The sequence below is a fragment of the Carlito syrichta genome, unplaced genomic scaffold (genome assembly GCF_000164805.1).
Source record: "Carlito syrichta isolate Samal-C Ts95f unplaced genomic scaffold, Tarsius_syrichta-2.0.1 Scaffold287988, whole genome shotgun sequence".
NCBI classification, from domain to species: domain Eukaryota; kingdom Metazoa; phylum Chordata; class Mammalia; order Primates; family Tarsiidae; genus Carlito; species Carlito syrichta.
Genome location: NW_007232084.1, coordinates 313230 through 327361, shown reverse-complemented (window position 1 = coordinate 327361; position 14132 = coordinate 313230). Strand labels below are relative to the sequence as shown.

Here is a 14132-nt window from a genome sequence, read left to right as displayed (position 1 = left end):
AGCGCGGCCTGGCCGCTGGAAGGCGAGCGGCTCCGTCCCGGCTGCCACCCAGTCGGCTTCCGAGGCCGCTGCGGGGAGTCGAAGCTCCACCGGGGTGCCCCGACGCCCTCCCCGGGGCCCGGCGGGAAAGCTGACCCCGGACCCCGGACCCAGGCCCGGGCCTCGCCCGGTTTCCAGGGTTGCAGGGAATGGCGGGGCCTCCACCGCCTCGGGGTGGGGACTAAGAGCCAGACTCCAACTTGTCAGGGGTCCCCACGTTCGTAGGGCGTTCAGTCCTATCGCCAGGGGTCCCTGTGTGTCCGCGCGCCTGCGCGCGAGCACAGCACGTGCCTTTGTTTAGGGTGCCTGCGATTAGGATGACTCGAGTGGTGGTCCTAGTGACTCACCCCACCCTGCCCCCCTTAGTAACACGTGACCATTGTGGAAAAACTGAAAACAGAAGACTTTCAGGAAGAAAATCCTACTCACGAACGTTTTCACCAACAATTTCCTTTTCTCTTGGATGTGCTGGTTTTCTACTTGAACTCAGACGGCACCTGTTATCACTTAATAGGATATTTGGTTTCCACTTCCATTTAAAAACGTCCTAAGTAGCCTTCTGATTTTGCATCTTCCTGTGATTGGCTGCCTAGGCCATCACTGTAGGTCTCATAAATTATTTAACCATTTCCAGACTGGGAGCATTTCGGTTGGTTTTTGAGTTTTTGCATCATTTTAGCATCCAGATAGTACTTTGGTAAGCTTCTTTCCCCCCGTTCTTGAGTTTATTTCCTTGAAATAGATTCTCAGAAGTGAAATTCTCAGATTAGATGCTGTGATCCAAGATCTTACTTTAGGTCTTCATAGACATCGCTACATTGTTTTCCAAAAAAAGTTTTAGTAGTTTACATCGTTCATGTCCGACTGTACCTGCTTGTTTCACCAAAAGTGTGGTAGCGTGTAATACATTGCTAACATCAACCAGCAAGGTGGAGCCTCACTTTGGAATTACTTTTGAGGGTGGTGTCTGGCATTTCTGCTTGCTGGAATTTGATGCAGGAATCTTCAGAGGCATATGTGTGTGTGTATTATTGGAGTTACTGCATTGGCTAACTAAATGTTAGCACAGGAAAAGACTTTAGTGGTCATCTAGCATCACTCCCTTATTTTGCAGATGAGAAACCTGGGGTCGTGAGAGGTGAAATGATGAGTTACCCAAGTCACACAGCTAATTAAGTAGCAGAGCTGGGATTAGAACTCAGGTTTCCTGCCTCCTGAGTGAGTACTCCCCCGTGCTGTTTCAGGCAGTCTCTCACTGAACTGTGGCATACTAGATAATAGAATTTAAAATATGTTTACATCACCTGGATTATTCTCTCCTTCTAAAGTTGTCCTGAGTAACAAAGTCTTAACAAAGATTTTAGTCATCTGAGAGACCCATAACAATGTGAATGGGAACATGAACATTTTTGTGGCCTGGACTAAAAGTCAGTTATTTAGAACGGCAGCCCCTTTAAGATTTTACAGTTGTTTTCTGATTCCTTATTTGTAGGAATAAAACATCCCTAAAAAGTTATAATATACACTCCACCTTCTTAAACTCCTTGCTTTAAGACCAAAGAACAACATTTTTTTGAATATAGGGCTGATAGCAGGATTTCTCAACCTCCATTGACATTTTAGGCTGAGTAATGCTTTGGTGTGGAGGGGTATCCTGCACATTGTAGGTTGTAGTATGTTTAGCAGCACCCTGGTCTCTGCTTACTTAGATACTGGTAGCACCAGCCTTCTCAATTCTGACACTTCACAGTGTCCCCAGCCGTTTCCAAATGTCCACGAGAGTGAGAGGCAAAATCACCCAGGTTGAGACCACTTACTTATAGGAGTCATCTGGGGAATTTAATAAAATGTAAAACATGGTTCCTTTTTTCTTGAGTAGATTTCAAGAATCTGCATTTTTTTCTTTTCTTTTGAGTCTGGGTCTCACTTTGTTGCCCATGCTGGAGTGCAGTGGCACCGTCACAGCTTACTGCAGCCTCCACTTCCTGGGCTCAGTGACCTTTCTGCCTCAGCCTTCCAAGACACTGCACACTGCCCAGTTAATTTTTAAAATTTTTATGTCGAGGCAAGACCTCACTATGTTGCCTAGGCTGTTCTTGAACTCCTGGGCTGAAGCAGTTCTCCTACCACAGCCTCCCAAAGTGTTGGGATTATAGGCATAAGCCATGGCACCCAGCCAAGAATCTATATTTTAACATGCATCTCTGTAGATTTGGATGCAGCTGATTCTTGAATAATACAGAAGCGTTTCTATTTTATCTTCTCTGTCTTTCTTTTACTTGGTGGTCAATTATAGAGATACTTCTATCTCTGGTAGCTGTTGAAATACATGCATGATTACTGTACTGTACCCATAGTTTGGGCTGTGAGGATGGCACAGAGATTTTGCTGGCCTTGAGTATGTCTTCCACAGACTTGGGCAATGTCCTAGGTGCAGGAGTACCAAATAATTAGGATGTTTTTTCTGTCTCCGAGAAGCTTAGAACCACCATGGGAGACTGGTTAGCAAACAGGAAAATTATAAAACAGCCTGATAAATGCCAACACAGAGTGGAAAGAGGGGCTCTGAATGGATTCATGTGGCCCTTGAGAGGAAGGGAGGGAAGTAGCCCCCACTGCGTGGGAAGGAGGGATTGGGATGGTGCCTTCAAGGAATAGTGAGGCACTCCAGGATCTCAGAGGGCGGCTACTGAGAGCACTGTTCTTCTCAGTGTCTGCTCCAACTCAGACGATTTGTTAGTCCAGTGCTGTGTTTACTGGCATTGTGATGTTTCCTTGCAATTTCTTGCTTTTGAATTTTTTTCACCCTAAACTATGAATAGGGTGAAAGTTTACACTCCAGGAAAAGGAGAAAGTGTACAGGTCACATTGCCAAAAAATAAGAATTTTGTGTCTTCTGCTCTGTGGCATAATTCAAAATCACATTAGATCTCTTTCTTTCCCTTTGGTCATTATATTGCAGCCTCATTTCTGGGGTTTTGCCAGTTGGGTATTTTTTTCCCCAAGTGCTCCTGCTCTTCACCTGGATTTTTCACCACTCCTTCACCATCTCTGTGGTCGTTTTTCAGTTTAACAGGAGAATCTTAGCGTGTTCAGAAGGGTAGCTGTTCCTTTGAAAGGACTTGGGCTTTTGGGGTCAAGTCTTGGCTTGACTTTCTACCTCACAGGGTTTCTATGTGAGTTGTTTATGAATCCGACATGCCTAGCACTTAGATGAATAAAATTGGTTCTTTTTTTCTCCATTCTTTTATTTAAAAAAAAAAACTCTGCAGAGCAGATTGCAGATGTTCTCATACTGGATCTCTCAGTAGCTTATGACAGAAAATATACTGCCTTTGGCTTAATTGCCATTTATGAAAATAGGTCATTTAAAACAAGCCTGAGTAGGAGTCAGGGGAGGGAGAGGAGGTATGGAGAGTGATTATGACTTTAATTTTGAAGGGAGAAGTTTTACCAAGGTGACCCTGAAGAAAGGTCCTTTTCCTCTTATGTGTTTATGGTTCAAGAGTCTTATCTTTTGCTTCAGAAATTGTCAGAGCTGTTACTTCTGCCTCATCCAATTTAAAAGATGAAAACTTAAAATTACTTGAGCCAAGTGATGGGAAAAATTGTGGTGTCAAGACCAATTTACTCATACAAAATGGATTTATGGGCAAGTCATTAAGTAACAGGGAGTACCAAAGAAGCCTAATGAAGAGTAATGTAAAAGATACGACTTTGCAAAGTGATGGATACAATGTGTTGGAGGCAGCCGTACTCTTTTCAAATAATGTTTAAAGTATTTTTTCAAGAGATTTAGTAGAATGTAGATGTTCAGGAGAACTGAGAAGCTTGTTAGTGTCCCTCCTTTTATGTGACTTTCAGTATTTTGAGGGAGAAAAGACCTATATAAACAAAAATAAAGGATATAGAAGAGTGTACATAGTGACAGGTTATATCAATTAAAACTAAATGCCAAACTACATGATGTCAGAACAAAGTGAGATGGCCTAGCTGCACTGTGCTGTCGCAAGCAGAAAATGGACCAAGTTCCTGCTTAGAACCCTCCCGTTTCCACCAGTGACAGCAGTCCTTCTCTCACATGCCAATTCGTAAGAATTTCCTAGGCTTGTGCAAACAGGCTCCTGGGTCCCACTCTAGAACTCCCAGTAGAATCTCCAAGTGACCCACATGATTCAGGTTTGGGAAGCTGCCCTAGAGGCTCTCTATCATTGTGGCCCGGCCCTTTTCTGCAGCCCTGTCTCCTTGCCTGTGAAATGTTCATCCTCAAACCTGAGCACGTGTTCAGTGCCCTTCTTGACTTCTTTTGCTGGGGGACCACTTTCAGCTTGCCTTCAAATTTGGCTCAGGTGTTGTCATCCCAGTAATCCTTTGATCTGCCTGTCTGGGGCAAAAATCTTCTCTGCCCTGTCCTCTGTGCATAATTGTATCCAAGCATGTACCACCTTTGTAAAATCCTCCATTCACGTGTTTTTTGCTCCCTCCAGAATATAAACTCTGAGGGCCCAGGGCCATGTCTTATCTGTGTGACATCCACAGCTCTGTGTGCCTGACGCTTAGCAGGTGCTCCCTGAAAGCTGGAAGTGTTGCTTGTTTCCAGGAAGATATTGGTGTTAATTGGACTAAAGATGAGGCTTAATGGAGAGGTTTGTCTTTGGTGAGCTTAGAAGAACATACCTGTGTTTTTAAAACGGTGTGGAAAGTTAATAACATCTTTAAAATAACCGGTACTGTCAAACACAACTGATACTCTAGATTTGTATTCATTTTTCTGATGGTCATTAATTTTGAACTCTCCTTCCAATTTTTGCTTTTCAAATTTTTTTTCATCCAAAATTGTAAATAGTCCAGGAGTAGGTGAAACTGCTAATAATTAGTCTATAATAGCCCTGTGAACTAGATTTCCACATCACAATGGATTTTAATGTTTGTTTTTTTTAAACACAAACAGCTAGTTTTATCTCAGTTTGTGCATGAATAAACTGACATAATGGGATTTGGTATCTATGATAGGAAATAAATGTAAGACTCATGAGTATATCAGGCTTTCAGAGTTAATATTCTCTCTAGATGTGTTCAGCCGCAAAGCAGCCCATGTTTAAACATAAAAAGGAAGTTTATAGATGAATGGGAAGATTTATTTGTTTTTAACCAAACTCATTAAAGGTACTGAATCTGTTACAGTATTTACTTTGTAATTTTTCTCTTTGTACTCAAAACAGCATAAAATTGTTGTGTGGTCTGAGTTCAGAATGAATGAATAGTGGTTGTCCTGAATAGTAGTTGTAATTTTAGTTACTTACTGAGATTGTGGAACTGAAAAAATAAGCTGGCAATTCAATGGAAAAGTTAAATTAAAATTTGTTGAGCAAAATAATCAGTTGATCACATTTTAAAAACATCTTGCAAGCCTTGGAGCTAGTGTGGATAATCCAAATGACAGTCCAAAATTCAAAAATCATTTCTGAAGTTTGTATTTTCTTTTATTTTACTTAGGATATTGGCTTTTCCTGGTTAAGGAAATGTTTTACTTAAATTATGATTACTTTTGTTTATGTACCCTCTTTGAACAAGCGTTTAAGTTCTAAGTCCTCTAAATTTTAAATTGTTTAAGGTCAGAGCCTTTGTGTATGACATGATTTTGAATTTCCTTGCCTAGTGTGTACAGGAACATATTTGTTGAACAAATGAAAATCCAATAACCTAGTGTTCCATCTTGCTCTACTTGCTGATCCTGCATGAATTCACTTTGAGAATATCTCTAAACAACAGTCCTACTACATGCAAGTTTAGATTATTGAGTGGATGGACATGGAGTGAAATAAGCAGTGCTATTAATGGAAGAATGTTTAATGAAAAATTTGAAAACAAAGAACAACTTGAGATCTTGAAGAGAATCCTTAAAACACTGTGTTCATACAGATTTTTAAGTCTCAGTACTATATGGCTACTAAATAATGATGTTGAATTTGACTGAAACAAAACAATTCATTTCCAAAATTTTTTTATGCTCAGTTTTTGCTTAAGTAACTACAGTTTTGTTAATTTATCAAAATATTTTGAGAGAGATAGTTGTTTATAACAAAAGGTGGATTTTGAAAGGAGTGATGGGCTACTTTGATATGATTAATTTGGGTGTGTAATGCTGTCTCTTTATTTTAGACTCATTTTAGACTGAATTTTAAGATTTTTTTCCTTTTTTATTTGGAGAACATATCTGGTATAATTATAATAGAGTAATTAAAAATCTTTGGCTGCATTAGTGACTTTCAGAAAGCCGTTAAGATTGTGATTACGTGCATGGGCTGGCTGTTCACTTCCTAGCTGTGTGACCTTGAGTAGGGTGTTTAACCTTTCTGTGTCTAGCTCATCACCTGTAAAATGAGGATGAAAACAACACCTACCTTATAGGGTAGTGCAATTTAAATGGATTAGTATATACAAAGTGCTTGGAAAAGTGCTGGTATATGGTACACTCAAATGTTAGCTTTAGGTTATGATGGTAATTATTTTTTTCAGAGATAGCATTTAGCATCAGTTGTTCATAGATATCTACCCTATGTAATAAATAGAACTGACTTGAGCTTGAATGCTCTATCACATTTTGGGGCCAATTATTTAATCTTTTTGTGCCTTTATTTTCATCAGCAAGATAGGAATGTTAAGACCTTCTTCCCAGGGTTCTGGTAAAGATTACATTTGCTAGTATGTATAGCAACCTCAGCAGAATCTCAGCATGAAATAACCATTGAATGCATGGATGGTGGTGGTTGTAGTGGGTATACTGACTGTGTGTGAGGCAGTTGTGACAAGTGGCAGTTGTGACAAGTGGTTAAGAGCAGGTGCTTTGTAAACCCAGGGCTATCTCTGCAGACCATGTCATGGGGTTGTCATGGGGACTGAATGAGACAGTCCATTTGCATGCTTAGCTTGGTATCTGGCTCCTAATAAGGACTGAAAATATGTAAATATGTTTACGGCTTTAAGGTTTTTTTGTTGAATAATCAACTTTTGTCTTTACCTTTATTGCTCCTTTTCATATTTCTGATTAGGATTGTTAAAATGAGTCTTCGGAAGCAAACCCCTAGTGACTTCTTAAAGCAAATCATCGGGCGGCCAGTTGTGGTAAAATTAAATTCTGGAGTGGATTATCGAGGTAATATTTTCATGTTTCATTTTCACTAGTATAAATGAGTAAATGTGACTTACTGATTTTTATTCCTCTCTTACAAAAAAGTATTGGTGGTCAGCAGTTCATGTTCATCTTTTTCTTCCTCTGAGATGGTTCCTTTTAGAAAGACAGCTACAGTAGAGTGTGTACTTCTGACTTTTAGCGTGATTTGTGTGACTTCTGTTTCCTGTCTCTGCGTTGAAATCACATGTGACTAAGCTCCTGACTAATAGCCAGGTGTGAACAACTAGACGAAGAACATCTTGGTATGGCAGCTTTTGTCTTTACAGAGGTGTTCAAGATCGGCAAGCAGCTATTTAGACAGTGTCATTTTACAACATGAACTTCCCACTCATAGAATGTATGGAATAGCCAAAGATGCTTCTCTGTTCTTGTAGAGAATATGTTTTTTAAGAGACTATGATACTTCTGAAATTAACTTTATGGGAAGAATTATCAAATTCCATTTTTTAAAGTTACTAAATTTCTAATCTTCCAAAATTAAAGTATGTTAATAAACCTGGAATATTTCACAGGTATAGCTAATTCATTAGCAGAGTCTGTTTAGCTGCTATAACAGAATACCACAGACTGGGTACTTTTTAAGAAACAGAAGTTTATTTTCTCACAGCTGTGGAGGTTGAGAAATCCAAGATCACCAGCAGGTTCAGTTGTCTGGTGAGGGCTGCATCCTCCGGAGGGAGGGAATGCTGTGTCCTTACACGACTGAAGGACCAGCTGTGGAATGCTGCGTAAAGCCTCTTCTGTAAGGGTCTTCATCCCGCGAATGAGAAAAGATCCCCCATGGCCCGCTCATCTCTTAAAGGCCCCACCTCTGATACTATCGTATTGGCAACACCTGAATTTTGGAGGGTACACATTTAAACCATAGCATAGGGTTTTGTGGCTCTTTCTTAGACTCTTTTCTAGAAAAATAGTAATAGTAATATCTTCAGCTTTTTCCACAAATATAAACATAATTTATCGAGAGCTTACTACATTCTGTGTGTGATAGTCATTTTAATACATTTTTATTTTCACATAATTCCTCTGAAGTGTCTTGATTATCTCCACCTAGTTAGGGAGGGGCTGGGACTCAAATTCAAGCTTGACTCAGATACTTTGTTAGGAAAGCATTTAGGTGATTATGTACTATTTAGTTTCTTTATATTAGTAACCTATCTCTGGTGTAATTTGATTTTTGTAGCAAAACTAATGGATTTATACTGACTACTGAGACACTGTAAAGTCCCTATGTACTGCCTCTCATGAATGCTGGATGAGTCAAAAGGAATTAATAGACTTCTAGGGATTTGAGTTGATTCTGATAATTGATTTGAGTGAGGACATTGTATTCAGTATCTTCTCAGTACCACTTAATTGAAGAGATAGATAAACCAGCTTTTTTCCCAATACTCTTTAGAGAAAATGTTTTTATTTATAAGGGTAATACATGTTTGTTTTATTTTTAGAAATTTAAAAGCTAATAATGGAGAAAAGCTATAGAAAAAGCAAAATCTCCCCAAATTCTACCCTCCAGAGATATTCGACCTTACCAATTTTGACTTTCCATATAAGATAATTTTACATGAATGGAATCAGCTGTGCATGCAGCCTGATTTTTTTTTTTTTTTTTTTTTTTAATGCTAACAATACGTTTAGTTCTTTGCAGTATAGAGTTTTTAATGACTACATAGGAATTCCTTGTGTGGATGTACCATAGTTTTGTTTCTGTCTTTCACCAATTTCCTATTAATGGACATTTAGATGTTTACTGGGTTTTTTTTTTTTTTTTTTGGTTTTTTTTTTTCTGTTATAAACAACTCTGCTTCTTTAACATATATCTTGAACACTTGACCAACTATCTCTTTAGACCAAATTCCCTGTGCTAGGATTTCTGGGTCAAAGAGTGTGCCAAGTGGCCTTCATCAGGACACTGGGGTTTATCTTTCTCCATGTTCTCACCAACCCTTTTTTTTTTTAGCTTTTGCTCATCTTTTCCAGTCTACTTGGCAACAAGTAATATCTGTGTTTATTTATTTATTGTTTACTAGTTAAACTGAACAGCCTTTCACATGAGTAGTAACCATAATTTTTTTCCCTTTATGAATGTCTCTTCATGGCCTCTATATTATTACAGTAAAATGTTTGATATTGTGAGACAGCCTTACTAAAAGAATGTGCTTATTTTGTGGTTAAAAAAAAATCTCTGTAGCAGTTCTCTTTAAGTTTGATGGAGAAAGGAGGGAGTTATACTTCTAACCACCTGGGCAAGTTGATTTTAAAAGAAAAAAAAACTTTGCTGTGAGAAAAGATGTTTTGATTAGAAGTGAACATTTTATTTTGAAATCTTTGGTTTTCAAATAGATTTGATGTCATGTCTCAGAAGTTTCTTGCTCATTTATAATCGTGATCCATATGTAAAATAATACAGCAGGAAGCAAACTAAAGTTGTATCTTAAGCTTCCTTTGCCAGGAAATAATTGTTCCCAATTCATTCTGAGTCTTTGAAAGTTTACAGCTTCTAGCAGCATTCTGTTAGATTAATATCTTATGCTCTCATGACACACACAATCTTGACAGAAAACTTTTTTGTTTAGAGGATAATGGGGGCAGAGGCAGAGAGTGAGGAGCATATTAATGAAGTTAAGACTTTAAATGAAGCTATTGACTTGGTTAATTGAATCGAATCTGGAAGGTTTGTCTTCACTTAAATTTTTTTTTTTCTAAAAAATACCACTTTAAATTCGAGACAGAATTAGAGGCGTACAGATTTTCATCTTTTGGAAAAAGTTACCAGGTCAAATTGTGCAAGATTTATACCATCTCTTAACACAATTAAAAAGATGCACTCAAACTGTTTCCTTGAAAGCACCCTAGAATGTTTTAGCCATTTTCTCTATTAGTTTTGATTGGAAAATATTCCAACTGTAACAAAACAGAATGGAATGTGTTACAATGCAATATGTCGCCCTCTGTTCTCAAGCTGCTCTTCCCTGTGAGTCACAGCTTTGAGATGTTCTTTCAGGAGCACCTGCTGTCTCCTCGTCTATTATTTTAACAGATTGTGGAGACTTCCTCTTAACCCTGAAGTACATTCATCTGCTGCAGTAGGTGTTGTGAAAGAATGAAATAAATCTGCCAGACCCGTATTTCACTTAGTGGCAAAGTAAGAGGTGCCACTGGAACTGAGGATCATTTGTTCATGCCTAATTGCCCATTCCTAGGCTTAGCTTTAAAGAATGGTGTTTTAGTTGGGGTATTCCTATCATCTTACTTGTGCGAGTGCTTTAAAAGTTGCTGTGTGATCATACATACCATGAGGGAAGTGGCAGTTGGTTGCTTTTCCTGGTAGTAGAGGGTGTGTGGCTGCTTCCCTGGCCTTCATTCAGATTGCCAGAGTTGTTTTTGCACTTCAGTCTATTGAGTTTCATTTATAGTGAGAATTTTTATATTAAACATCTAACAGCTAATGAATAAAGAGATTGTCAGCTCTAAGGTATGCTCTGTAATTTTCCACTCTTATTTGCTTTGCATATCTTCTCTTTGACTAAATCTGTCTGCAGGGGTCCTGGCTTGCCTGGATGGCTACATGAATATCGCCCTGGAGCAGACAGAAGAATATGTGAATGGCCAGCTGAAGAATAAGTACGGGGATGCATTTATCAGAGGAAACAATGGTAACATGGTAACATTTCTCCCCTCTTCATTGGTGCTGCATTCAAACATACCTTGTTGTTGGTAATCCTGATCACCAAAGGGTTTTCTGGATAATGTTCCAGTTCGGTGTTAACTTTGTTTTGATTATCGTTAAATGCTTATAACATCTCAGCTCTTCTATGTGACCGGTTATTTTTTAGATACTTCATGGAGTTTGGGGCCCTAGATTTTCTCCTTTCCTTCCTTTGCTGATGAGGAACTGAGGGGCGTTGGCATACTGACCCACGACCCTGTTGTCTTGAATATAGTTTATTATCTTCTCCCAACACTTATTCTTGCCTCTCATAGTCTAGAAGTTGGAGCTATAAGAATGGGCACCATTTCCCTGCTGTCTTTGGTCTGCATAGTTTTCACTTAGTCATGTTTATCCTTTCTCAAACATTCAGATGCTTTTGTGGAGATTCGTACCTTTAGTTTGGCAAAAATGGCAAAATAGGTAGGAGAAATAGTTCCTTCTTTTTCTGAGTTGGAGTCTCACTCTGTTGCCCTGGCTGGAGTACAGTGGCACGCTCACTGCCAACCCAGCTTCAACCTGCTGGGCTCTGGTGATCCTTCTGCCTCTGTCTTCCAAGTAGCCGGAACTTTAGGCATGTGCTACCATGCCTGGCTAATTTTTTATTTATTGGAGAGATGTCTCACCAAGTTGCCTGGGCTAGTCTTGGACCCACTGGCTCAGGCAATCTACTCACCTCAACTTCCCAAAGTGATGGCATTACATGCTGAGCCACTGAGCCAGCCCAAGAAATAGTTCTAAAATCACTCAGTTTTTTAACAGCTGATATATTGCTGTGATATTGTGGTTATTATTTTTTTTTTTAAGTAGGATTTATTGAAAGGACAAAAAAGCTCCCAGAGCAGGAGGGGATCTGAGGGGGTTGTCCATACTGTGGTTATTTTTAAGTACCTAGTTTAAAGCCAAAAGTTATCAATAAAGTCATATTTGAATTTTTGGTGGGGAGTGAAAGGCATCAAAATTATAGGAATTATCCCATGGCCAATCCCCACTTTTTGGTCCCATCCCCCAAATGGAATGCTGGGATTCTTGAGTATGGATTTTTATTGATTTTTTAAATTCAGGATAATGTCTTCAACTCCCTTAACAATTGGGTCTCTTTGCTATGAATTAAGCATTCTGATTTTTACAATAAGTATTCTGCCCTGTTCTTACAGTACCATATTTCTTCATATCATATTCTTATATATGTCTTTTGCTTGCTTTCTAATCCATCCAATTCATAGAATTTCTTCCCCTATTTTTCATATTGTTCCTGTTTGACTTCCTCCTTTTACTAAGAAATGTTATGGCCTTTCTTCATCTCTAGAGAGCAGTCCCCAGATGGTTGAGTTTTGTGCATATTGATAGGGCAGATCCTTTCACATGCGTAACGGTACCTAGGACCTGTCCAGTTTCCTAGGAGGGCTGTGCTGGCATTTGGATGCTTTCTTCATAGCACCTTTTCCATGATGTAATCAGTTAAGTTCATGTCTTTATCCCTTAAAAAGGATCCTGACTTACTTGATTAATCTGTGCTGTGTTCTTTGACCAAGACATCTCTTAATGTTCACTTTGAACAAACCTGTCAGAGTCTGAGTAAGCATGAGTGGGACTGGAGATAACACCTCTGGTGAAAGCTTGACCAGAGTGACCCTGTCATCTAATTTTGTCTTAGTCTCGTATACCGTATGTCCTAGGGACCTCAGTTTGGTAGCATGATAGGACCGGCTGAGCAAAACTTTGAGTAACACTGAAGTTTGACACTTTTAACTGGGAACTCAGCATAAGAACTTTAGTATCAAAACAAAACTCCTCAGCTCTTATGTATCCTGTTGTGATTAAAAAGGTAAATAGCAAGTTTAGAGTTTGTATTAATGAGATGGTTGAAAATGTGCTATTTATTCTTAATTTGAAATCTAGCTTGGTAGATTTACTGGCTTACTTTCTGAAAGGCATAGTTCTTATACTTCTAATTATAAAGCATTCTTAGATTCCAAGGACTTTCACACATAGTTTATTTTTCCTGTCACAATTTGCGGAGTCAGTCAGTTACATAGATAAGATTAGGACATAGTTTTATCAGATATCAAACCCAGGTCTAGATTCATAAGACTAGTCTTGTAGTGGTTCTAGAATAATTGAATGGTATGGGAATTCATTTTGAATTTCAGAGGTGTCAGACCAAAATCCATTTGCTTTTAAACTTGCTGTTGATACTTAAGAACAGCTTTTTTCCCCCAATTTATTTCTTTTTCCTTTTCAGTGTTGTACATCAGCACACAGAAGAGAAGGATGTGAAGACACCAAGAGAGCAGTACTTCTTCTAGTTGGATATATTTTTTATGAAGTTTTTTCTATTTTTCTTTTTTGTGACATAATTTGTCCTGTTTTTATATAGTAGTTGTTAATTTTTTTCACTGACATGAGTAAGATAAATATGTAAAATTGTGGATAATTGTGACATGATCTTTCACATTTAAGTTTCAGTTGTTTCTTTTACCTCTGCATCAGTGTACAAAATGCTTAAAGAATAAAAAAGACAAAATCTCTCTCTTCCTACAAGATTATTTAAATTTCAAGCAGTGTCATTTCATTTGATTTGGTGTTCTTCTCTGGCTGCCTAAAGTGATGCTTATATTTTATATGCTGTATGGAAATACAATTAAAGCATTTTAGAGGTATCCTCCCTTAGCTCATCCTTTTGTTTGCCATATAGAATACTAGGGTGACCAAGTTCTCTAGAGGCATCTAGTTTCAGTCAGGGGCTATGAAAAGGGGCCACAGGTCAGAATTTCAGCCCCTGAGTCAGTCACCTAGATAGAAAACAGAACTGGGAGCCGACAGCAGCACTTCCACAAAAGGAGTGGGAATTCGAATTGAGGTGCTGGAGAAATCCTGAAGATAAACCTCGTGCCAGTTGGGGCAGAGCCTCCTGTGGGCAGTCACCTGCCACCCTCCTGTGCGTGAGGCCCTTGCGGTTCTCTTGCTCCCTCTTAGGAGCGCGGCACCAGGGCTGTTTTCCTGTTTGTGGGCACGCTGTGGCCCTCAGTGAGGTGAAAGCACAGCCTGGGCATAGAAACTCATCCAGGTTCCAGTTGCTAAGCTGGGTCTGGAAAGGGCTTACTCCTCACTCTGGCTTGGCAGGTGGCTTTAGGGAAGCCTTCCTCTAACCTCACAGCTGTATTTGAGCATGACATTGTCCAGGAA

General features: G+C 39.1%; 1 protein-coding gene across 4 annotated transcripts in view; it reads left to right on the top strand.

Moving 5' to 3' along the window:
* The window catches only part of LSM6 (LSM6 homolog, U6 small nuclear RNA and mRNA degradation associated), a 13822-nt gene extending 216 nt beyond the window's left edge, over positions 1-13606 (top strand). For 2 of the 4 annotated variants that reach the window (XM_008053247.1, XM_021710066.1), the window contains exons 2-4: positions 7092-7195; positions 10777-10890; positions 13189-13606. In XM_008053247.1, coding sequence (XP_008051438.1) covers positions 7102-7195; positions 10777-10890; positions 13189-13223 — 243 coding nt within the window. In that variant the 5' untranslated portion in view covers positions 7092-7101 and the 3' untranslated portion in view covers positions 13224-13606. Of the gene's footprint in view, positions 1-1153; positions 1258-7091; positions 7196-10776; positions 10899-13188 lie in introns of all 4 variants that reach the window. The other 2 variants (XM_021710064.1, XM_021710063.1) reach the window with 2 other exon arrangements.
* Positions 13607-14132: the final 526 nt, after the last annotated feature.